General features: G+C 46.4%; 1 protein-coding gene across 3 annotated transcripts in view; it reads right to left on the bottom strand.

Moving 5' to 3' along the window:
* Shroom3 (shroom family member 3) overlaps positions 1-23,096 on the bottom strand; it is a 284,818-nt gene that overhangs the window by 93,833 nt on the left and 167,889 nt on the right. The window contains exon 1 of one of the 3 annotated variants that reach the window (XM_052198635.1): positions 10,944-11,063. The exons of the other annotated variants lie outside the window; for them this stretch is intronic. Within the exon in view, the coding sequence (XP_052054595.1) occupies positions 10,944-11,020 (77 nt within the window). The 5' untranslated portion in view covers positions 11,021-11,063. Of the gene's footprint in view, positions 1-10,943; positions 11,064-23,096 lie in introns of those variants that run through there. 3 annotated transcript variants of the gene reach the window in all.

The following is a 23,096-nucleotide window of genomic DNA, read 5'->3' on the forward strand; positions in this document are numbered from 1 at the left end:
TCAGCATTGAAGCAGCTCCATGTCACCTGTCACGTGTCTGTATTCAGCTAGTGTTTTCACATAGGCATGTTTAACCTCCCGATATCTGGCGTCAGAAAGCACGATGAAGGAGGTTGACCAGATGTCAGAATCAGCATGGAAGTCCTAAAGCCCCCACAGTGACCCCTGCCTCTGATCCAGCCTCATGACCCCCTGTCTGAACCGTGCAGCAGATTTATGATCAGCAGTCTCCTGGTTATCTTTCGCTTTCCCCTGATTACCTTCTTATCCATCCAGCTGTCTCTAGCTCTGAGGAGTCATCGTTCTTGTCTGTGAGCCCTGTTTTCTGTTTACCAAGCTCAAATTATTGAACCATCAAACCCAAAGGCCAGCACAGGAGGAATTTGTCTTTGCTTACCATATACAGAAATGGCTGTGTGCCTTTTTCTCCTAAAACAGTCAAAATTCATCCTAGGATCTCAAAGCTGGCATGTGGCATTCTGAGTCCTGTCTGGCAATTCAGAGTCCTGGTACAAGTGGGAATGAGCAAGGTGGACGCTACAAAACATTTTCAATCCTGCGACAACAGCACTGGGCAGAAGTTCAGGGATTTAGCAAAGTGGGATATGTGAGGCTCCCTTGGCCAATGCCTGATTGGCTAGGTGGATGCCTAGTGCTCCAGAACTGTAGCTTATAGTGGAAAAGTTGTTCTTGGGCAGCCTGGCTATTAACGTGACCTTCAGGGGTTCAAGTGAATCTGCAGTATAGAGGTCTCCATGCTGATGCCCTATGGCTTGGGCAACGAATTTGTTTATAGACTAAGGAGAAAACATAAGGCTACCTTTTAGGTTTCTCCACTTCAGTCAGCTAACTCAAGGAAGCTCCGCCCTCTTGCCAAGTCTGGGAGTTCTTTATTATGAGATGGTTTTGCTACCTAAATGTTTGTACTCCTGCCACAAAGTATTGAAGCCCTAACTTCCATTGTACTTTTATTTGGGGTAAAGAGGCTCTAATAAGCAAGGGGCTAGGAAGATAGCTTTAGCACACAAAGACCCGGGTTTGATCCTCAGAACCCATGTTTTAAAAGGAAGCCAAAAACTTGGTGATTGAGAGCATTTATGATCCCTGGGGTTGGCTGGGGGGAGGGGGGAGAGCACAGACAAGTGGATTTGTGAGACTCTGTGGCCCAACTGTGTGTATCATAGGTTGTCCTGTGACACCCACCCTTGTGTATGCATGCGACTGCCTGCACAAGCCCTACATAACTAGCTTTTCCTTGCTGACTTTCTAAATGTTTTTATGTAATTGTGGTTTTGTTTTAGGATATCTCAAGATTATGTAGCACATTTCTTCCAGTAAGTTCAAAGGATTTCACTCAAAATCTCTTCGTGGCATTGGCTGAGGCCTGGCGATCTGGACGAATGGTTGCCCCTACTGACAACAGCTCTGCTTTTTCTTGGCATTTGAGAGAGGGGCAGCCCTTTGATTTAGGAAATCTTTTTCAAACTGACTTTGTTCTTTTTTAATCTCAACTGCCCCTGGCATGATTATCTCCCTCTGACAGAAGTTTCAATTTCCTTTCATCCCTCCGAGTGTCGGTTCCAATCCCTCAAAGCAGCGCCTTGTAATTGGCCAGGAAAAGGTCACCCTTTCTAAGAAGAAATCATATCACAAGTTTTACAAAGTCAGCGTGGGTCTTGGAGATCAGAAGGGGCAGCTGCCGACGGGGAGATTCATTTTCCCTGGCGAAACAAACATTTAAGTAGCTGGTGGCATGTGATTATATTTCCAGCATAATTGCTATATAATTACACATACATACCCACTCTCATCCAACACATTCCCTACTATAATTAGCTGGCCTTTATATCAAATTCATTTGCCTTTAAGATTTTTGTCCTTTTTTTAAAAAAAATTTAGATTCCATGACGATTAAGGCATCCTGTTAATTTAATCGTGGTTTTTCTTACACAGAATAACCTTCTGTCATAGTCTCCTATACAGATGATCTGATCACATATGTGCTTTTTAGAAAATGATAGAAGGTGGAGGTTGGGGCTGGAGATGTAGCTCGTTTAATAGAATGTTTGCCTCACATGTACAATGCTCTTGGTTCAATTCACAGAACTACATAAACTTATGAATAAATCTGAGTAGGTAAGGTGGAGCACACCTGTGACCCAGGATGTGGGCGACACAGGCAAGAGGATTAGAAGTTCAAGGTCATCCTTGGCTATATTATCGCAAGTTTGAAGCTAACCTGGACCACAGGAGACTTTACCTTAAGAAAAAGATACAAGCCTGCCAGTGTGTTTCCCTGACTTCATACATCCCCTGCCGTAAGCTGGCTTCTCCAGAGAAGTCGCTCAGGGTGTAATCAGATCCCCCACACAGTCAGAGTCCTAGCAGAAGAGAGCTTTTGAGGCTAGCCCTGCTCCATCCATTCACGTTCACGCCTAGAGTTACAAAGCTAATGTGGTCTGGAGTGGTTACCACATCCTGTGCTGTGGAGGAAGAACCAGGACCTTTCAAGGCGAGAGACAGAAATGCAGAAAAACATAATCATGAAGGCAACAAGAGTAAGGGCTTCAAAGAGCCACCCACATAAAGAACACTCCACAGTGTCACCCGTATAAAGAACATACTATATTATCACCTGCATAAAGAACACATCACAGTGTTTTATTTCTTTGTCTTTTGAGATACATTCTGACTTTGGGTACATTAGTATTTTTACTCTGTCCTTAGGAAAACTTTAAAAATATTTCTTATACAATTCCTATATTACAGATGAGATGAATAGCTAAATAAAATTACCAAAAAGTGTCTTGGGGGACATAGGATGTCACAATATGCCAAATGAAAAACCCATGACCTTCCTGTGATATAGCTGGCAGAAAAACACAAAACAAGCAAAACAAAACAAAAAAACCCCAAAACCTGGTTTTCAAAACAAATTAAAAAAAAAAAAAAGTCCTTTGGTTTTTCCTTGTTTTAAAGAGCTAGCTGAAACCAGGTCAGCACACTTGGTAGAGAGACACTGGGCAGAACAAAGGGAGTGGCTGTCCTCTTCTGTTCCTGATGCCACAGTCGCAGAGCATGAGGAGCAACTCAGCTCATAGTCAGTGAGGAGAGCTCTTAATGGTGGGGACTCTGGTTCGTGTGTGAGCAGAAAGATGGTTCTTAACAGCCCAGGACTCTGCCGTGTAGGAGTAATGGATGAAAGACTCCCAACTTGGAAAGGACAAGGTTTGGCAGGGAAGTGATGGCTGCCCTCAAAGGCTGGAAGATGATAAAGTGGAAAACCTTGAAGTTTGGTTCAAAGGATGAGAGAAGCAGCATTTTAGAACAGCGGGTGATGGGGCTAATCGGTGCTGCCGCAGCAATCCACAATCACAATCGCAATCACAATCGCAATCTGGCGTCTTCTGGGCAGGGGGCGGGAAAGCAGGCGCTTGTTGGGAATCAAACCCAGATTTCCTGGGAGAGCAGCAAGTGCTCTTAGCTTCTGAGGCGCGCTTCCAGCGCCACTGATGCCTCTGTGTGTGTGTGTGTGTGTGTGTGTGTGTGCATGCACATGTGCTCGTGTATTTTTTAAAGTGATTTATTCAGCTCCTGGTTTGGGCACCTGAAGGCATAAGTAAGAGCAGGTGGCTCCAGGTACTTGGCTTCTGCAGGACGCATGCTGGGCCACATCCCATCATGGCTGACCTGACCACATCGTGGTGTGCACAAGAAGGAGAGATCACAAGGAAACAGAAGAAGCAAGGGCCAGTCTTTCATGTCTGTAAGCTCCACAAGGTCTCAAGAAAGCTAGCTTAATTGTTTTCAAGAGCACATGGCTAAGATCTATCTCCCATAAGACTCCAAAGGTCCCACTGCCACCAGCCCCAATCCACCCAGGACCAAGTCTTCAAATAAACCCACGGAGGATATGCCATATCCAACCATGACAGGGAAGGAGCTGTTGTTAACCCTGGGTAGACTGGCTCAGGAATGAATTAACCGAAGGCTGGTCAGTTGGTGTCTAGAGAACAGAGGGATTTCTTGTTATGGAGCATATCCATACTTGGAATCAGAAGTGGGAAGAATATCAAAAACATATTTCAGAGAGAATAACTTGATGCAACAGAACTTGGTATAATGAAATAATGTAAATCTTTGTGGGCTTAGGTACCAAGCAGCGTGGGATGACATGTCTTTGTGTGGTCTCCCCAGCACCCAGCTAAGGGCAGGGAAACATATGTACCTCATGTAAATGAAGCTGTGTCCTGGGCCAGTGTAGCTTAAATAGTCAGAAACAAAACAAAACACCTGACTGATCCTTTATGGCTGTTTTTACAGAGACTTGGCCATCTTAGTAGGCTCTTTGGAGATTTCTGTGTGGGTTTTGCTGGGCGTGGACAGAGTCAGCCTTTCTGTGGCCATCCTGTTGCCCAGTTAGAATGCAAACGGCACATGGGCCAGGAACCACCATTCACGGGCTCTCGGGAACAACTGGCTGATGCTGACTGAGGTTCAAGGATGCGACCTCTGGGGATGCGGATGCACAAGGGACCAGACTCTGGGCTCGCCCCGCGGCTTGAGAGGAGAGCAACAGAAAGCAGTGGTAGCCAATGGCTCAGACAACACCTCCCCTCACACACTTTAGCTGCTGGTATTTGCGAAGTGTGCCGCACAGAGAACCAATGGAGTTTTATTGACTTTTACTCTACAATTGACCTCCATCCGTTGCTATGGAAACCACTGCATTTTTAATCAGTTTAAGGAAGGTGCTTGTACGCGTCATAAAGAGACAGTGCGCTATTAAATACACAGGCTCTCTAGAGTCGGTGAAGCAGGTTCAGGCTCAGGTTCTCTAGTTCCTAGTTCTACCGTCTCAAGCAAGTAGCTTTCTTAGCTTCTCTGGGCCTCAGTGTTATCATCTGTAAGTCAGGGCTAGGAATCCTTGCTGACTTAAAGTACTAGATAAACACTAAGCTTCTATTATTTACAGAGAAACCAAAAACCCGGTCCCACTGAAGCTGGCTTCTCCTTGAGTCCTATCTAAGACACACAAAGAAACAAAAGTAGGTAGCATTGAGGCCGGAATCTGGGTCACACCAGATCTATTGCTCTGATTGATGATCAGTAAAGACCAGCATCTCGACTGGGAACCAGTGGAAGTACCCATACATCCTACGCAACTTTTAAAGGAAATAAAGTCAGACAAAACCGTGCGTAGCAGCATGGCAGGAGATCTTACGAGTTCATCAAAAGCATCTATCACAGAATAATTGGATCATCCTTGGGAAAGGGTTACTGTGACATAAACGCTGAGACCGTACCAGGCTCTCCAAAAGAAAAGAGCCTGAAAATTTTCTACCTCAAAATAATAGATGCTGACCTGTGGGGATTAAATGGGATCCTAACTCTCTATACCTATTATGTCTGTAAATTTTGAATTTTATACTAAACATTACTTTTTTTTTTTCATAAACCAGTGTTTTAAAAGACAAAATAAATAAATAAATAAGGACCCTGGGAAATGATGAAGTGCTGGTAAAGTGCTTGTAAGAACCCTGGCACCCAGGTAAAAACCTGACTACATTGGCACAGATCTATAATCTCAGTTCTGGGGAGGCAGAGAGAGGAAGATTTCCCCAGGACTTGCTGGACAGCAGTTAAATCAGTGATCCAAAGGGTAAGTAAAAGATCTTGGAGCAATTGGGGAAAACACGTGATGTGGGCTTCTGTCTACATGCACATACACATGCACAGACTACCCCCTACACACACACACACAGACAGGTTAAGGAAAGAGCACATTAACCTATTAGGTTTTTTTTTTTAAGATTTTTATTTATTATATGTAAATACACCGTAGCTGTTTCTAGACACACCAGAAGAGGGCGTCAGATCGTCAGATCTCGTTACGGTTGGTTGTGAGCCACCGTGTGGTTGCTGGGACTTGAACTCAGAACCTTCGGAAGGGCAGTCAGTGCTCTTACCCACTGAGCCATCTCACCAGCCCCTACCTATTAGATTTTAAATTCCAGCGAGTGCTGATCTCCTTAACTGGAGTAGGCAATTAATAACGATGACAGACAGGCTGGTTCCATATCTCTGATCTCCTCCCTAGGAGATGATAACACACATCACTTTTAACCCTGCTTTCATCATATCGTAAATCTTCCCACAAACCTATTTAAGTGAACATTTGTGGTTAAGGCTTGGACCCGCACAGCCTCACATCCTGTTTAAAGCCAGCTGTATGTCTTAGGGACTGTCTGATCCAGCGCAATTTCCTATCTCTCTCTGTGCCTCAGTTGGTTTATCTGTCAAATGGGAATAATGGGAGTACTTCAAAGGGGTGTCGTGAGGATGACTTGAGAGGCCACACGTTAAGTGCTTAGACCAGTGGCTGCCATATGATAAAGCCTGGGTAAATGCTGAGCTGTGGTTCTTTTCCTTCTCGTTGGGAGAGAAAATTCTAGATACAAATGATATGACTATCACAGCCTCCGCAGCCTCCTGGGATCTCTAATTCCCTCTGGAATTCCCCCACGTGGAGTACAGGATGCTGCTGGCTACTCCTTCCAGGGGCTGGCCTGTGGCACCGCATGCTGCAACCCATCTTGCCTGGCACTGTCAGACTCACTGCTTTTGAACTTTCCTTTTATCTCTTTACGGCGTGATTGAAACAGCATCAATGGTTTCCTTCTGCCAGAAGTCTACATCTCTAACATCTCTGTCTGTTTGCACCCTGGCCCATTTCCTACGCACGAGTATTTCAAACATGGGCTCTGCTCAAGCCACACAGAACACCCACTGTGCTCCCAGCTCCGCGAGAGCATCCTCAACTCCGAGCGAGTGGCTGTGCCCAGCAACTGGCCAGCCCTCTCCTAATTCCATCCTCTCAGGAAGGCGGGCCACTTGGACCCACTTTGTAGCAAACTGTCTGTCTCTACCTTGATTCCTGATAGCATCTCATATGCTAGCTCTGGTTGATATTCATGATATTCAGTCATGATCAACACCCTTGCTCTGTGTGTGTGTGTATGTGTGTGTGAGAGAGAGACAGAGAGACAGAGAAAGTGTGAGTGCATAAAAGTGTGTATGAGTGTGTGTATGAGAATGCATGTGTGTGAGTGTGTGTATATGAGAGTGTGTGTGAGCATATGAGTGTAAGTATATGAGAATGTGTGTGTATGAGAGTATGTGCATGTAGAGTGTGTGTAAATGTATGAGAATGTATGTGAGTATGTGAGAGAGTGTGTGTGTATGAGAGTGTATATGAGAATGTGTGTATATAATTGTGTGAGTGTGAGTGTGTGAGAATATGTGTGAGCATGTGAATATGTGTATGAGAATGTGTAATGTATGTGAGTATGTGTGTGTATAAGTATGTGTATGAGAATGTGTATGAGTATGTGTGTGTGTGTGTGTGTGTGTGTGTGAGAGAGAGAGAGAGAGAGAGAGAGAGAGAGAGAGAGAGAGAAAGAGCAAGAGAGAGCACATGAGTAAGTCTTTGGGAATTCAAACATTAAGAGGCAAAGTTCAAACTGAATATAGCACAGTGGGAGTGCTTGCCTACATGTGTGAGACCCTGGGTCTGATCCCCAGTCCTAGTGTTAATAATACAGGAAGAGGCTGGGGACGTGGCTCAGGGGGACAGTTCCTTAGAGAACTTAAGGTTTTATCCCTAGCACCACAAAGAAAAGAAATGGCAGAAAGCTGAGTAAGCACCACACGTGGTGGTCCCCACACGGCCTTAGCATCTGAGAGCAGACGTAGGAGGATCGCCCAGCTTTAGCTCAAGGCCAGGCTGGTCTACGTAACAAGTTCTAGGCCAGTCAGTGCTTCGTGGCAAGACCTTATCTAAAACATAAAACGTCAAGGCAAAAAAGAAGCAGCTAAGTGAGGGAGAGGGAGAAGTAACTCCTAGTCTGTGGGTGGCCATGCGTTCTGTTAGAGGTGCACCAAGCACTTGGGTGGTTCAGAGACGAAAACAATAGCAAACAAAGGGACCAGCACGGAAAGCCTGCCAGGCTAGACTCCTCTTCCCTTCCCAGCCAAATCCACCCTTCCTCTAGCTGATCAAAAACACAGCACTGGATCTGAAATACGTTGAGATCCTGTCCTACTTAGGCTCTTGAAATGACCAGCTCTGACCGGTTTTCCCTCCCCAGCACTGGCCTCTCCCTGGAGTATATTTCCACCCTCCTTTCTACCTAATTCACCTCTATCTGCCTATTTGTTTAAAATGTGAACCAACTGGTCAGGTACAGTAATCTAATTCTGCATTTGGTTGGAGGCCAGTGCATTGAGAGCATTCAATAAATAATGGTGCGTGGTGTGCCTTTCCTAGGTCCTGACTGCTTGCTGCCTGAGCTGAAGCTGAGATCGAAGGAGGCAAGCCCAAGAGACTAGGGCTGAAGGGTGGTAAACCCACAGAGTGAGCGGGGCAGATTTGCTCTGACTGCCCCGCCCAGAAAGCATACACCTGCTGTGGGCCTGCTTGGGGAAGGCCTGCAGCAAGCACTGGTTTCTCCCATGAGCTGGCGAAGGTGTGCCTTCTTCCTGACAGATTTTCCCCTGACTCAATCTGGGTAAAAGTGCATGAAGGTTTCCTCCCTGTGGGCCCAGCGTGTTCACTTGCCATCATTAAGGAAATTCTTCTTCCTGTGAGTGGGCAGTCCTGGCAGGAGCACGACAGGCGTCCTCTGAGCTCTATGGGTTGTCCCAAGGGAGGGAGAGAAGGGAGAAGTTCTTGAAGACAAAAATCTCGTGGACAACAAACAATTCATCAGAACAGAAAACTGACCATTCCATCCATCTACCATGCTGTGCCCAGTGAGGACCCAAAGATGAATGTCGCAGGAGAGCTCATGGTACATACTCGAGATATTTATTCCGTCAGTGACTTAACAACAATCTTTTCCTAAGGAGGAGATTCTGTATTATCTAACATACGTTATGCCATCATTGAAGGAAACATTATAGCCTCAATAAGAAAAGTATTCCAGCATATTCCTCCACTCCTGGATATGGACCCCAAATTCTTTTTCCTTCTTCCCTAGCACCCACTCAGGTAGAGTGGAACCCTCTGGCTTTTGTTTTTATTTTTATTTTTTTTCATTCCTCTGGGCCTCTGAATGGGCAAACACTGGGCAGTTGTGAGCTAGCCTATGGCTAGCCCCTGCTATGCTGCTGCATTTTGTCAGGCAGGAAGAGGCTAGCCACAAGTCCAGGACTTAGGCTCCGGTTCCAGCTACCGCTGGCTCTGGGGCGACTTGGACACCCTGCTGTTATCACCCATTCTCTATCTGCACCGGCTCACACACGGGATAAAGGCTAGTGAGCTCACAGCTAGAAAGAGTGACACACCCAAAAATAACACAATACTGTGAGGAGAAACTGATTTTTTTTTCTGGTCCTTCCACCAGCCTCACAGTTTCTGTCTTTTCTGCCACTGTGGTTTTGGCACATTGTTTTTAGAGGTCTGACTAGAGAACATGACTTGTCTTCTCAAACACGCAGGATTTAGAACAGAGCTGGCGCAAACAGTAACTCTGGTTGCAGCTGGTGCGCAGTCAAACACAGCCAGCAGGTGAGTGGGAATCATCTGGGAGAACACTGGAGGGAGGGTTTCTGGAAGCGTCACTCAGAGTGGAGTCAGCTAAGCTACACGTTTGAAAAAAGTTCCACTGCTAAAGAAGAATCAGGTTGCCAGGCAATGGTGGCGCACACCTTTAATCCCAGCACTTGGGAGGCAGAGGCAGGTGGATTTCTGAATTTGAGGCCAGCCTGGTTGATAGAGTGAGTTCCAGGACAGCCAAAGCTACACATTGAAACCCTGTCTCAAAAAACCAATAGAATAAAAGAAGGAGGAGGAGGAGGAAGAGGAGCAGGAGGAGGAAGAGGAGAAGGAGGAGGAGGAGAAGGAGAAGAGGGAGGAGGAGAAGGAGAAGGAGGAGAAGGGAAGGAGAAGAAGAAGAAGAGGAAGAAGAAGAAGGAGAAGGAAAAGGAGAAGGAGGAGAAGGAGAAGAAGAAGGAGGAGAAGGAAAAGGAGAAGGAGGAGGAGAAGAAGAAGAAGGAGAAGAAGGAGAAGAAGGAGAAGAAGAAGGAGGAGAAGGAAAAGGAGAAGGAGGAGGAGAAGAAGAAGGAGAAGAAGGAGAAGGAGGAGGAGAAGAAGAAGAAGGAGAAGAAGGAGGAGGAGAAGGAGAAGGAGAAGAAGGAGAAGGAGAAGGAGAAGGAGAAGGAGAAGGAGAAGGAGAAGGAGAAGGAGAAGGAGAAGAAGAAGAAGAAGAAGAAGAAGAAGAAGAAGAAGAAGAAGAAGAAGAAGAAGAAGAAGAAGAAGAAGAAGAAGAAGAAGAAAGAGAAGGAGAAGAAGAAGAAGAAACAGGTCCTCTTGCCTAAAGATGCACAGTCTTTTCAGATTACAGCCACAGATAACAACCATGAGAAAAATCACGCACACACACACACACACACACACACACCGGTGAACAACATTCCCCCCATTGGAGTACATAAATCAAATTCCTGAGTGTCAACTATGGGACTCCCAGTAGATGAAAATTCCCCTTTATGGGTCAACTGATAAAGAAGCCGGCACAAGAGAGCAGCGAAAACCCAAAGCAAGCACGGCTGTCCCAAGCAAATGGGAATCAGTGACATCAGCTCCTAAACCAACGACACATAGCCAAAATCTATTACGCGAGAAAAAGACAAGCAGACTTTGTTTCTTTAAAAACAGAAACTTCCAGAAATAAGATTCCTCCTCTAGAGAAAAGACCATGACACCTAACATTAGCCCAAAGGTGACTCAAAGGGACACTCAGTTTCATACTGTGCCAAGCAAGCCCTTCCCGTCGTCTACCCGCCAGAGGAAGCACAGAGGTGAGAGTTGGCCCTTTCCCAGTGCCCTCACGAGGACACTGGCTAAACAGGAAACGGAGCCCATGGAAGCCCTCACTTACAGCTTCTGTTGCCTTCTGGAGTTTTGGGTCCCAAATCTGGGAAGCACGAGAGCCAGGCAGCCCTTGCTCCTCACCATGTCTGGAACACTGCGGTGGCGGGCGGCGGGCGAGCGAGCTCGGTGTGAGAGAACTTCCAAGGGAAAAGGAAGAGGCGCTTACTCACCTTGCAGCAGCGCTGGCACCGGTTATAAAAACAACACAACTCCCCCGGGGAGGCGCGCCTCCCAGCCACCTTGCCTCATCTCCAATTTGGAGCAGCAGAGCTAGCTGGCTGGCTGACTGGCTGGCTGACTGACTGGCTGGCAGGGATGAGAGGAAATGGCCAGCGGGCAGACAGCAGGCAAGAGGCCCCCATGCACGCCTCAGAGAGAGGCATTTCAAGTGGGCTTGGACACCAGGGCCTGTCTCCTGCAGAGAAGTGAGTTTCTCCAGGGCTTGTAAGGTACTCAGTGAAGGCCCCTGCTTAGACTGCTCCTCTGTCCTCTTTCCAAAAGCGTGTGGATAATGGGATTCTCTCTTCCTCCCACATTTTTTAAACATTTAAGGAACTTTACTATTATTGTTGTTGCTGCTGTTATTGTTATTGTGGTGGTGGTGTGATTGACATGATGCCTGTGCCACATAGTCATTCACGGGGAGGTCAGAGGACAACTTTCAAGACTAAATTCTCTCCTTCCATTCTGAGACACAGGGATCAAACTCAGGCCATCGGCTCTGCATAGTGGGTCATTTACCCCCACAGCCACTTCCCTGGGCCTCATTTAATATCTTTTGCAAATATAGACCTATAATATCAAACCATTTACTTCCGGATATTTTTATATCTTTAGGGTTGTTTTAAAACTTAAGATGCACACAAGCAGAGAACCAAGGCTGCCCCGGGGTTGCCTCTGCTCACAGGCTGGGCCCAGGCTAACCTCTTCCAGCACACATCCTCAGATGGGGCCAGCTCCACCTTACCCCAATTCTACCGAGGGTTGGGTGGTGGTGTCTACGTCCCCTGAGCCATCCAGATGCCATTCATTGCAGAGAGTCATAGTCATCAAATGCTCCCAGACCTGACCTCATGACCTGGGAGGGAGAGACTCTCCAAGGAGAGGCTCTGAGCCCAGACTCTCACACCCTCCCTTTCAGGGCATTCTCCCAGGCCTGGGACCTAATGCCAGGGTGTTACCCCGGGCAGTTGACTGGGCCATGCTGACTGATGATATCCCCAAAACTCCTGAAGCTTGGTTTCCCTCTGAAAAGCATGCACAGTTTTTCATGCTCTGTAGGATGTTTTTCCCCTTTAAGAAGATTGTCCTCAAACTTAGTAAGTACCAAAGGATGACCTTGAACTTCTGACCTTCCTGCTTCTACCTGCAAGGTGCCAAGATTTCAGGCAGGTGCCACCATGCTCAGTTTGTGTGCTGCTGGGGGGTCAGGCCCAGGGCTTCATGGCAGAGGTCGGGCAAACCTCTACCAACTGCTGCATCCTCAGCATACGTCCGTAGAATTTTCTAGCTTGGTGGTTTGTTTCTCCATTAGTAAGTCTGCCATTGCCAAGTGGAACCAGAAACTGTGAGGTCCCTTCCGGTCTCTCAGGATCCCAAGCATAAGCCTTCTCAAAAAATTGTCAAAGAGGCTAGGAATGTGGCTCGGCGGTAGAGTATTTACATGTATGAAGCGTTAGGTTCGATAGTCAGAACTTCAAGAAAAACTCCACCTTCAGGGGAGCTAATGCCCTCTTCTAGTAATCCACAGGCCCTGCACACACATAGCACAAACACACACGTGTGCACGAACAAAATTAAAATACACCTTTATTCAGCCAATAGAGGGTCTAAATTTCTGAGGGAACAGGGACCACAATAATTGTAGGGGTTAAGAGATAGCTCAGTGGTTAAGAACTTGTGTCCTTGCAGAGGACCTGGGATTGGTTCCCAACACTCATATGGGAGCTTACACTTGTCTATAACTTCAGTTGCGGGCGACCCAATGTTCTTCTGGTCTCTGTTGGCACTAGGCATGCACATGGTACTGAAACATGTAAGCAGGCAAACATTTACACACACACACACACACACACACACACACAAAGTTAAAAGAAAAGACTTTGTTATAGAACTATCTTGAATGTAGGAATGAATTCAAAGATTATCATTCTTAGGTAAGTATAGGCAAATGCCAGGTACCTTAGGAAGAGAGATTTAAAGTGAGTTTTAGGGCTATATTTTATACGACAGCAGCCATGAAGAATGTCTGTTAAGCAGTTATTTGTCCATTAGTTTTTTTTTCTTCTCTTTGGGTTCCTACTTGTTGCAGTATTTGTTAAACTGGTATTATCTTGGTGTTGTGAAGCCTGATGAAGGTTTTTAACTAGCTGTTTTAGGTACTATTTCTTCAAATATTCATCCCAGGCTGTTTCAAACAAAGTAATATAGAACATCTTCGAATGTTAGAATCCCCATAGAAGAAAACTGTCTGGTGAAACAGAAGGGAACAACCAACATTGTTCTAACTTACAAACTCTGCTCAGGATAAAGTGCTCAGATACTACACAGAGAAACCCTGTGGCAAAAAAAAACAAATATACAACAAAAGTTAGATCATAGTCCCAAATCTTAGCTGTGAAAGTCTTATCAAGAGAGTTAGTTCGGATACCAGAAGGATATCTTTCTCAGGACACACCCAGAGGACAAATGTCTACAGGTTACATACAAGGATAAGGGTAGGCATCGATCATGCCAGAAGCTCAGGGCTGATCTGAGAACACAAAGCAAATACCAGAGTCCTGGAGCTCGCCTGAGTCCTCTGTTCCTATGGTGGAGAGGCCAGGGAGTGTCTCCGAGCAGCTAGGTCTCTTCAAGGACATAATGAGACCACAGAGGGAAAGGCCCTTGGAGATTCCCAGGGCTGACTCTAAAGAGGACCCAGGGGGCTGGAGAAGGCTCAGTGGTTAAGAGTGCTGGCTGCCCTCCCAGAAGTCCTGAGTTCAATTTCCAGCAACTACATGGTGGCTCACAACCTTCGGTAATGGGATCCAAAGATAACTACAGTGTACTCACATCTATAAAAATAAATAAATCTTAAAAAAAAAAAAAAAAAAAAAGACCCAGGGGCAGGGCTGTAAAAGCACAGGATTGTTTGTTTGTTTTGGCTTTTTCTCTGTGTAGCCCTGGCTGTCCTGGAACTCACTCTGTACACCAGGCTGGCCTCGAACTCAGAAATCCACCTGCCTCTGCCTCCCAAGTGCTGGGATTACAGGCGTGCGCCACCACCCGCCCGGCTGTGTTTTTTTCTTTTCTTTCCTGGAGTTCTTCTAGACCTCCTTCAGGTGGGACAGAAGGAGCATAGAAGAGTGAGGGTCCTTCCTAAAATCCTCATTTCCAAAATTCAAAATTCTGGAGTCAGTGCTAGGTCTGTGTCTGGGCCATGCTCTAGAAGTCAATGATTTCAACAAGAGATCAGCTCTCACTCTTTCCTCTGTGAACAACTTCCACCCAGGTCTTCAAGAAAACAAAAGCAACGGATCACTAAGAGAAGTCTGGCTTCTCTGTCTGAGAAGAGGCAAGTCTCAGGTCCCCAGCTTCAGCAGATCAACAGTGATTCTTGTGCCATGACAGAACGTCCACCCCAATGAAAAGACAGAGGCAGGACAACCAAGATGGTGCAGGGTGGGTCCGCTTCTGACTCTGTCTAGCTTGGCCACTCCAAACCTATTGAAGCACAGTCTTCCAGGGCATTTTAAAGCCAAGAGCCTCAAGACAAGAGTATAGCTCAATAAGAAAGGCTGGGAATTTTTGCTTGTGTGTTTTCAGCATTAGAACAGTTATTGGAATAGATAGTGGACACTCAAGAAGTCTTGGCAGGCTAAACACACGGATGCTAGAGTTAGTGGATCCCCACGGCCATCATCAGGAAAGATACAAGATTATCACTGAAAGGAAACAGCTCACCAACCTCTAGCCCAGTCTTTACCTAAGAGCATGCGCCGGTCTTGTGCTTCCATAATCCCCTGACTCAACATCATTTACATTTTCACCGTTCCATGTAATACATAATTGGGTTTTTTTCATAATTAGAAAATAAAGTTACCCTTTGAAGAAGTTACCACTCACACACATGAAGTCTGTTTGGAGACTGTCCCTATTAGGAATTCCAGGGTGCTTTCTCTTTTTGCAACACTGCAGATGGAGAATGTAGAATTTGATAAATTATAAACTTAATGAGGCTTCTAACTCCTCTAGCCGGTCATTAGCTGCCAGGAAATGATCGCTGTTACTTAATTATAAGATGAAACTAACCATTGAGAAATGCTGAACGCGATCTGATTGGCCCGCACACTGAGGACTAAGTCCACAGGCATGCCTCTATGTACCAATTAAGGCTGCGTCACCTACAGCAAAATGCTGCATGTCCTTGGCCAGGATCTATGTTGTCATTTTCAGATTAGGACAACAAAAACAAAGCCCATCTATAGCACTTCCCAAGCCCCAGTGATGGAGAGGTTCCCTGTGACCACCTCTGCCTTCAGTCCCCAGGAAATGCTCTTCATTCTCATTGGGCCCCGCCCGGAGTGAGAGACAGACTTAGTCATCCAATGAATCGCTTCCTTTTCATGGCTGACCTTAGGCACATACCAAAGAACTTTCTAGAGAGCAAGTGCATATAAAATGTGTATACATGAAATCTTCATTTCCATTTTGTGGGGCAGTTCGTTAGCAGATGGGATGTTGGTAGTAGAAGCCAAATCACCTACAGGGCTAGCCTAACATTCAGTTAATGCAGGTTCTGTTGGCATAAGAGGTTTATTGGTTTGTGCTGCCTTTAAACCCAATACTAAGTTTGCAGAATCGGACTTTCAACTGCAACTCAACGTGTTATCATTTTATGCAGTTCTGAGCCAAGGTTGACTTGATCAAGTGTCACCTGCTTTTCCTTCCTGGATCCCTCTTTCCATTAAGAAGTAAACTGACTGAGACCAGAGCCTGGAGTTCCCCAGGCTGTCTGGGTTCTAATCCCAACACTATCATTTAAACTTGGTCTGTAAGGGTCAATGACAGAAATGCCTTGTGGGTAGAGGTTCTTGTGCACAAGTCCCAAAACCTGACCGGAGAACACACTCAGCACACACACTGACATCCTGTGCACACATGCTCAAACGCCATATCACACGCACAAAAATAAATAAAATACATACATTTTAAAGTTAAGCTCAGCATGTGGCGTTTGGATAGTAGAGAAAAATTAATATTCTTGCTAAATGTAGAGACTCCACCCCGACTTCCGGTACAAGATGTGTCACAAAATTGTAGCTCCAAACGGATCACCTGGAATTTAGAGGCAGCGATGACCTTATCCGGAAGAGGCTGGACAACCTCCACCCCACCACCAGAGGAAATTCGGAGACTGAACAGGTGAATTCCGAGAGTTCTAGAAGGTGAGTTACTGCAGGTAGAGCTGCAGGGAACAAACCCAAGAAACTGGTGTGAAAGAATGTGGGGTGTGGCTTGGATAAGCTTCAAGGTGACTACAAGGAGTCTGCGTTAAGGAACAGGCAGAACCGACCACTTAAAAGCCAGTGACTAAGTCGTCTTTCTAGCAATGCCACTGCCTGCTTCACGGCCAAACACTTAACTGACGAGAAGAGGGAAGCACGGGCCTGCAGATTGCCCACGCTTGCCTCCCTGTTGGCGGCTCTGGTTCTCCACACCGCGCCCTTCTCAGTCCTAGCCAACTTGCCAAGGTCAATGATTTATGTTCACCTTAGCCGTCCGCCCCGGACGACTAGGCCTTTCTTCATGACGCGGTCTTTGCCTGGCTTCCGAGATGCTGCAACCCTTCTGAGCGAGATTCTTCCTCCAACTCGGCACTCGGTTGGAGTGGGCGGGGTCCATCTGTCTCCAGGCTGTAGAGCCTGGGGCTAGAACTTGTTTTCTCTCCTCCCGCTTCTCTCTCCTCAGAGGAGTGTCTCTAGTCTGAGGACCTTAAATACTACTTACATGTGTGTGACTCTCAATTTCATCTCAGCTGTATCTCCTTGTTCTATACTCTCAAAGGCAACCACCTACTCGATCATTGGGTTGGCATGTCAAATAGATTATACTTAAATAAGAGTGCTCCATTCTGTACTGATCTCTCTCTCCCTCCCTTCTTCCCCCTCCCTCCCTCTCCCTCTCTGTCTTTCTCTCTCTCTCCCTCCCTCCCTCCCCCTCTCTCTCCCTCTCCCTCTCTGTCTCTCTTCCTCCCTCCCTCCCCCTCTCTCTGTCTCTCTCTCTCTCTCTCACACACACACACACACACACACACACACACACACACACACACACACCTCTCTAAACTGGCCTATTCCAGTTTTCCCTCCATTTCCTGCTTCCATTAATCATCCAGAATGTTCAGATAAGGCCAGGGTCCCCCCCCCCCCATTCTTTCCCTTAATCCCTGTATTCCGCCCACCTGCTCATCTCTCCATCTTATCAGCCCAAATCTCCCCTCTCCGGCCACCTCCACTACGCTTTCCTAAGGCAAGCAAGCATCACCTCCCAGAGTCAGGGTGATAATGGCTTCCCAACTGCTTTCCCTCCCTTTCTCCACTCCCAGCCTCCTCCATACAGTCTATTTCCCAAAGAGAAACCCCACTGTTGTTTCAGAGTCAGATTTGATAATATCACTGTCATTCTTTAGCTTAAACCCCTTCAAGGGCCACATGTGATGTTTGGGAGTCCCCACATGACAGGGCCCATATTTCCCCATCCCAAACCTTTGGCTTTCCTGGCCTCCTTTTGTGTCCCCAAGCACTCTAAGACTATTCCCAAATGGCAGGCCCCTCTCTTGACCTCTGTGGTCTCCATGTGACTGGCTCCTTTTATCATTAGAGCTTCAACCCTATCATTCTCTTCCCCTACCCTACCATTAAGGCATCTTGCACAATCTCAATTTTTCTTAAATCTCTCTCAAAGTTGTCTTCTTCATTTGTTTATCTACTTACAAGTCTGCACCTCCAAGAGACCGGAAGGCTAAGAAAACAAACACCTCCCTTATCTTATTTACCACTCCATTCCCCACGGCTACCAGGCAGTAGCAACTCTACCAAGATCTGTTAAAGGATTAATTACCTGTAAGTGTAACTGCAATTTGCAAATTATACATAATGGCCCATTGGAACTTAACAGCTAATCCAACTAATTCACCAATAGCTGTGAAAGGGCTACAGTCAAGGAGAAATTGAAACAGTTGACACTACAGAGTTTGCAACATTCTCCTGGAAACCTTGACCCTTTCCTCACAGACAGAATACAAATAGAGAAGGCAATTCTGGATAGAATCTCTGCCCATGTGGTCGTATCTGTTAGAATGTCTGTAGAGACCAATGCTCAGTGTCTTAGGACGTTAGAGCTATGTCAGCTGTAAGCCTCTGAAGAAAGGACTCTCCGGCTGTGACCCACAGTTCTCAAGGACCCTCTTCAGCTACACATGGGCCCTAGGCTCAGCACCCTGTCCCATACCCCACCCCCCAGGAGGCTACCACCCTTCCTAAGACCCCTGGATCCATTTCCAAGAACTACCTGGAACAGGTAGAAAGTCTGAAAGAAGTTTTCAGGGAACTCCCTGAAATTCCCCTAACCAGGTTATTTAACTCTAACAAATGCAGACACTAACAGGTGGCTAGATATGGCTCATACACAGAGGCTATGAATTTTATCTTGGATTTTATGAAGACAAAATCTCAGATCACCATCTTGGAAACTCCTCAACTTTTGGGATTTTTTTTTTTTTTTTTTTTTGGAAAGACTTCTAACAGCTGAGTTAAAATTCCATAGTTCTAGCCGGGCAGTGGTGGTGCACACCCTTAAACCCAGCACTTGGGGAGGCAAAGGCAGGTGGATCTCTGTGAGTCTGAGGCCAGCCTGGTCTACAGAGTGAGTTCCAGGACAGCCAGGGCTACACAGAGAAATCCTGTCTCAAAAAACATCAAACAAAAATTCTACAGTTATGCCAGTATTTCCTGGGGCTACATCCCCAAGAGTAAACAGGCAATGAATGTTGTGGGTGAAAGCCCATCAGTAACTGTGTATCAGGGACTACAAAGGATGATGTCCTGAAAAGATACAGAGATATATGCAGTGAAGGAAACAAACAGGCTTGCTCCTGACTCGCTCTCTCGACTCTTGCTCTCTTGTTCCCTGTCTCTCCACGTACTCATGGCCTTTATTTCTCTATTTTCTCCCTCTCTCCGCTTTTCGCTGCCTCTACTACCCTGGAAACTCCCCTCCCCATGCCCTGAATGAACTCTATTTCATGCTAAAAAAACAAAAAACAAAAAACAAAGCCAGGGACTTAGGAAAAAATAAAGTTTCTAGTCCTGTGTCCACAATTCATTAGATGATCTTGGTCAAGGTCTACCTCTCGGTGCCTCAGTTTCTCCCTCTGGGAAGAGGGCAGCATCATCTGTGTAGCTGACCAGAGAGGTAAGACAAACGGAAGGACTGGCAGTGACTGACAGGCTACATGGTAACTTCATTAGGTAATTCTACCTGTGCCAAATCAGAACTGTGTCTTTAGTATTTTCTTAGCTTAAAAACTGTCATTCCAATATTTCTTTTTGATGCGGTGTTTTGTTGTTTTGGGGTGTTTTGTTTTGTTTGTTTGTTTGAGACAGGGTTTCTCTGAGTCGCCCTGGCTGTACTGGAACTCTCTATGTAGACCAAGCTGGTCTCAAACTCAGAGATCCATCTGCCTCTGCCTCCCAGATGCTGGGATTAAAGGCGTGCTCAAGTCATGCCTTAAGCGTGAACTTTTTCTTCTTAATTAGGGCATGGCTAGTAAGCAGTGTCTGTTTAGACAGCAGGTCCTTCACAATGAATCCTTGGAGGCTGAGTTTGAAGCTACGTCCTAGTGGCATTCTTGCACTGGACCCTTTTTGAAACACCAAAGGATGAACATCAAGGCAGATTCAACTTTTCCTTAATGTCATTAAAAATGAGAGGCAAAATTTAAAATAATGTTAACCTAGAGACAGGCATTCCTCCTTACACTGGCAGGTAATGGGGTCAATGTTCCTTTCTTGGACTTCCTAGCATTGGCCTCAATGGATGAAACTGTCCTGCGTGTATGCCCGAGAACACAACTCTTGGTTGCTCAGATTTGAAAAATATATACAATGACATTCATACCTTTACTTCATGAAGAGCTGATACCCGCAGTGTTATGAACCCTAGAACACATTCTGGCCCCCACCCCCACCCCCGGACATGTTTTCTATGTGATTCCCAAGGTTAAGAAGTCTCTCTGCGTGTGAAGCAAACGGAATCATAAGCAGACACAAAGGAGTCTTCAGGAAACATGGACTTCTAGCCGAGCGTGGTGGTGGTGCACACCTGTAATCCCAACCCTTGGGAGGCTAAGCAGAGGATTGGGGAGTTCAGGGCCATGGCTATAGTTTTGCTACTGTTATGAATTACAATGTAAATATCTGATGTGCAGGATGCCTGACATGCGACCCCTATTGGGGTCTCGACCCACACTTGAGAACCACTGCTTTAGAGGATCATGGCTACAAGTCAGCTACAAGTACTACACAAGCCCCTGTCCCAAAACAACAACGCTTCACTGTTTGTTGTACCTCAGGCTGTGCTAAAGGCTTTGGGCACAGTCATGGCTGGATCTGGCTCAACCGGTGCAGGGCTTGCCTGGCATAAAACCAGCACTTGGCAGGTAAAGGCAGAAGAATCAGAAGTTCAAGGCCAACCTAGGATACCAGAGACCCTATGTAAAAATATGGATATAACTTTACTTCATAAGTTAGAGTCTGATGGAGAGAAGAGGCAGGTCTAACACCTCTAGGAACAGGGGCTTGGTGACATGAAAATGTTCCCAGCCATGAGAAGAATGGTGTGTATTCCACTTCAGTTACGTAAACACATGAGGAGGAACACTTGGTATCCCCAAGAACTGCAGGTAGCCTTGACAGAAGGACCTCACAGTAGGGTAGGGGATGGAAGGGCAAACCTCTCACCCTGGCCAGAAGTCTCAGATACATCTTGATGAAATGCAGATTGATAAAGCCTTTGAGCAAGAGGACATAGAGGATGAGAGGGAGGGAGAGAGGAAGGGAGCAGAGGAGCGAGAGAGGAGGGGTAGGGAGGAAGGAGAGAGGAGGGGTAGGGAGGAGGGAGAGAGGAGGGGTGGGGAGGAGGGAGAGTGGAGGGGAAGGGAGGAGGGAGAAAGGGAGGGAAGGAGAGAGAAAGAGAGGAAGGAAGGGAAGGAGGGAGAGAAGAGGGCCAGGGAGGAGGGAGAAAGGAGGGGAGGGGAGGAGGGAGAGAGGAAGGGAGGGGAGGAGGGAGAGAAGGGAGGGGAGGAGGGAGAGAGGAAGGGAAGGGAGAAGGGAAAAAGGGAGGGAAGGAGGGAAAGAAGAGGGGCAGGGAGGAGGGAGAAAGGAGGGGCGGGGAGGAGGGAGAGAGGAAGGGAGGGGAGGAGGGAGAGAAAGAGGAAGAGAGACAGATCGCATGTCAGTGTTAAAATGGATTTATCTTATACCCCAACCCCCACATTCTCCTACACACACAAGAAAGTTCCCTTCTGTTTCATTTTGACATGGCTGTATAAAATGAAGTAGGTTAAAATGAGAATTTTACTTCCCCGGAACGAAACATTCATTGCCAGTAGTTTCTCACCAGGTAATTTTGCACTGTGTTTAATGTTTCCTATGAGGACTGACGTGATAAAGGTGACAGTGGAACCCAACCACAGAGTCACGGTGACTGTGAGCTCAATATGGTGTTAGCTTCTTGAGGAGGCAAACGTGGTGTGTCTGAAGACAGCTACAGCATCCTTACATATAACAAGAAATAAATCTTTGGGTTGGAAGCGAGTGAGGCCGGAGCGAGCAGAGGTCCTGAGTTCAATTCCCAGAAACCACATGATGGCTCACAACCATCTGTACAGCTACAGTGTACTCATATACATTAAAAAAAAATCTTTAAAAATATGGTAGGCTTAGGAAGGCACAAATTAGAAATAATACGCTATTTATTTCTTTCAATTCAGAAAACTGTAAAAGTTTATAACTGATTACATCAAAAGTATTTGGGGGGGGGCGGTCAGCAAAATGGCTCAGCAAGAAAGGACTTGTCACCAAGACTGAAAACCCAAGTTTGATTCCCAGGACCCACAGGATGGAAGGAGAGAAGTGGGTTCAGCAAGGTGTCCCCTGACCCATACATGTGCACCACAGCGCACGTGCTCTCGACTGCCGCCCCTCACACACAAATACATACATGCAATACAATTCTCTTTTCGCAAATATGCTTAGCCTCATCTGGCTTTAGTTGAGCAATCTTTCCATTGTCCTATAGCATTAACGCCAAAGGGATCCGAGGCAGCCCTGTAACACGTGGCATGGACACGATAGAAGTTCAGATAGCGGCAAATTATTATTCAGGGTCTTCATGAATCCTGTTTGCTGTGTGAAGCCTGATTTAAAAAAAAAAAAAAAGTAACTCAAAAACTAGTGTTCAGGAAAATGCGACAGAGGAGAGTCACGCGGCACCGGTTTTGACACTGAGTGGTAACTGGCCCTGCTGCCAATTCTCATGCCCCTCACCCACACTTAGAAACCTAAACAACAAAACAGGCCTGAGGACCTTGTGAAATCACTAAGGCGCAGTGAGTGCCGCGCATGCGTGCATGCTTCATCTCCCGGGAAACACGGAAACCTCCCAAGAATCCTCCCAAGAATGAGGAGACTGGAGCAGAGGGGCACCCGGGGGCGATAATATACTGTCTCTTGCAGACAACAGTGCTTCAGTGTCAAAGCCACAAGACCAAGGGCAGGCACCTATCCGAAAGAAAACCTCCATCGGCAAGCACGGGCACTGATCACAGCAAGTGGCCCCAGGGAGAGGCCAGAAGTGCAGGGGGGGCTGGAACGCCTGACGGAAGGAAGGCAGGGCAGGGGAGCCTGCGGCCATTTCTCATCCTGGCATTTTAATGAGATAGAGGGGGGAATGTGAAGGTTTTATGGTCATTTCATTCACGTGCTTTAAATCCTGGGTAACTCTTTTACAGTCGATCTTAGCCAGAAAATGACGACATGAGGGGTAAACTCTTAAAATATGATTTTTCTCTCTACTACAAAGATTTGTTTTGTTTAAAAAAAAAAAACAACTATGT

Source organism: Apodemus sylvaticus, chromosome 11, assembly GCF_947179515.1.
Source record: "Apodemus sylvaticus chromosome 11, mApoSyl1.1, whole genome shotgun sequence".
NCBI lineage: Eukaryota > Metazoa > Chordata > Mammalia > Rodentia > Muridae > Apodemus > Apodemus sylvaticus.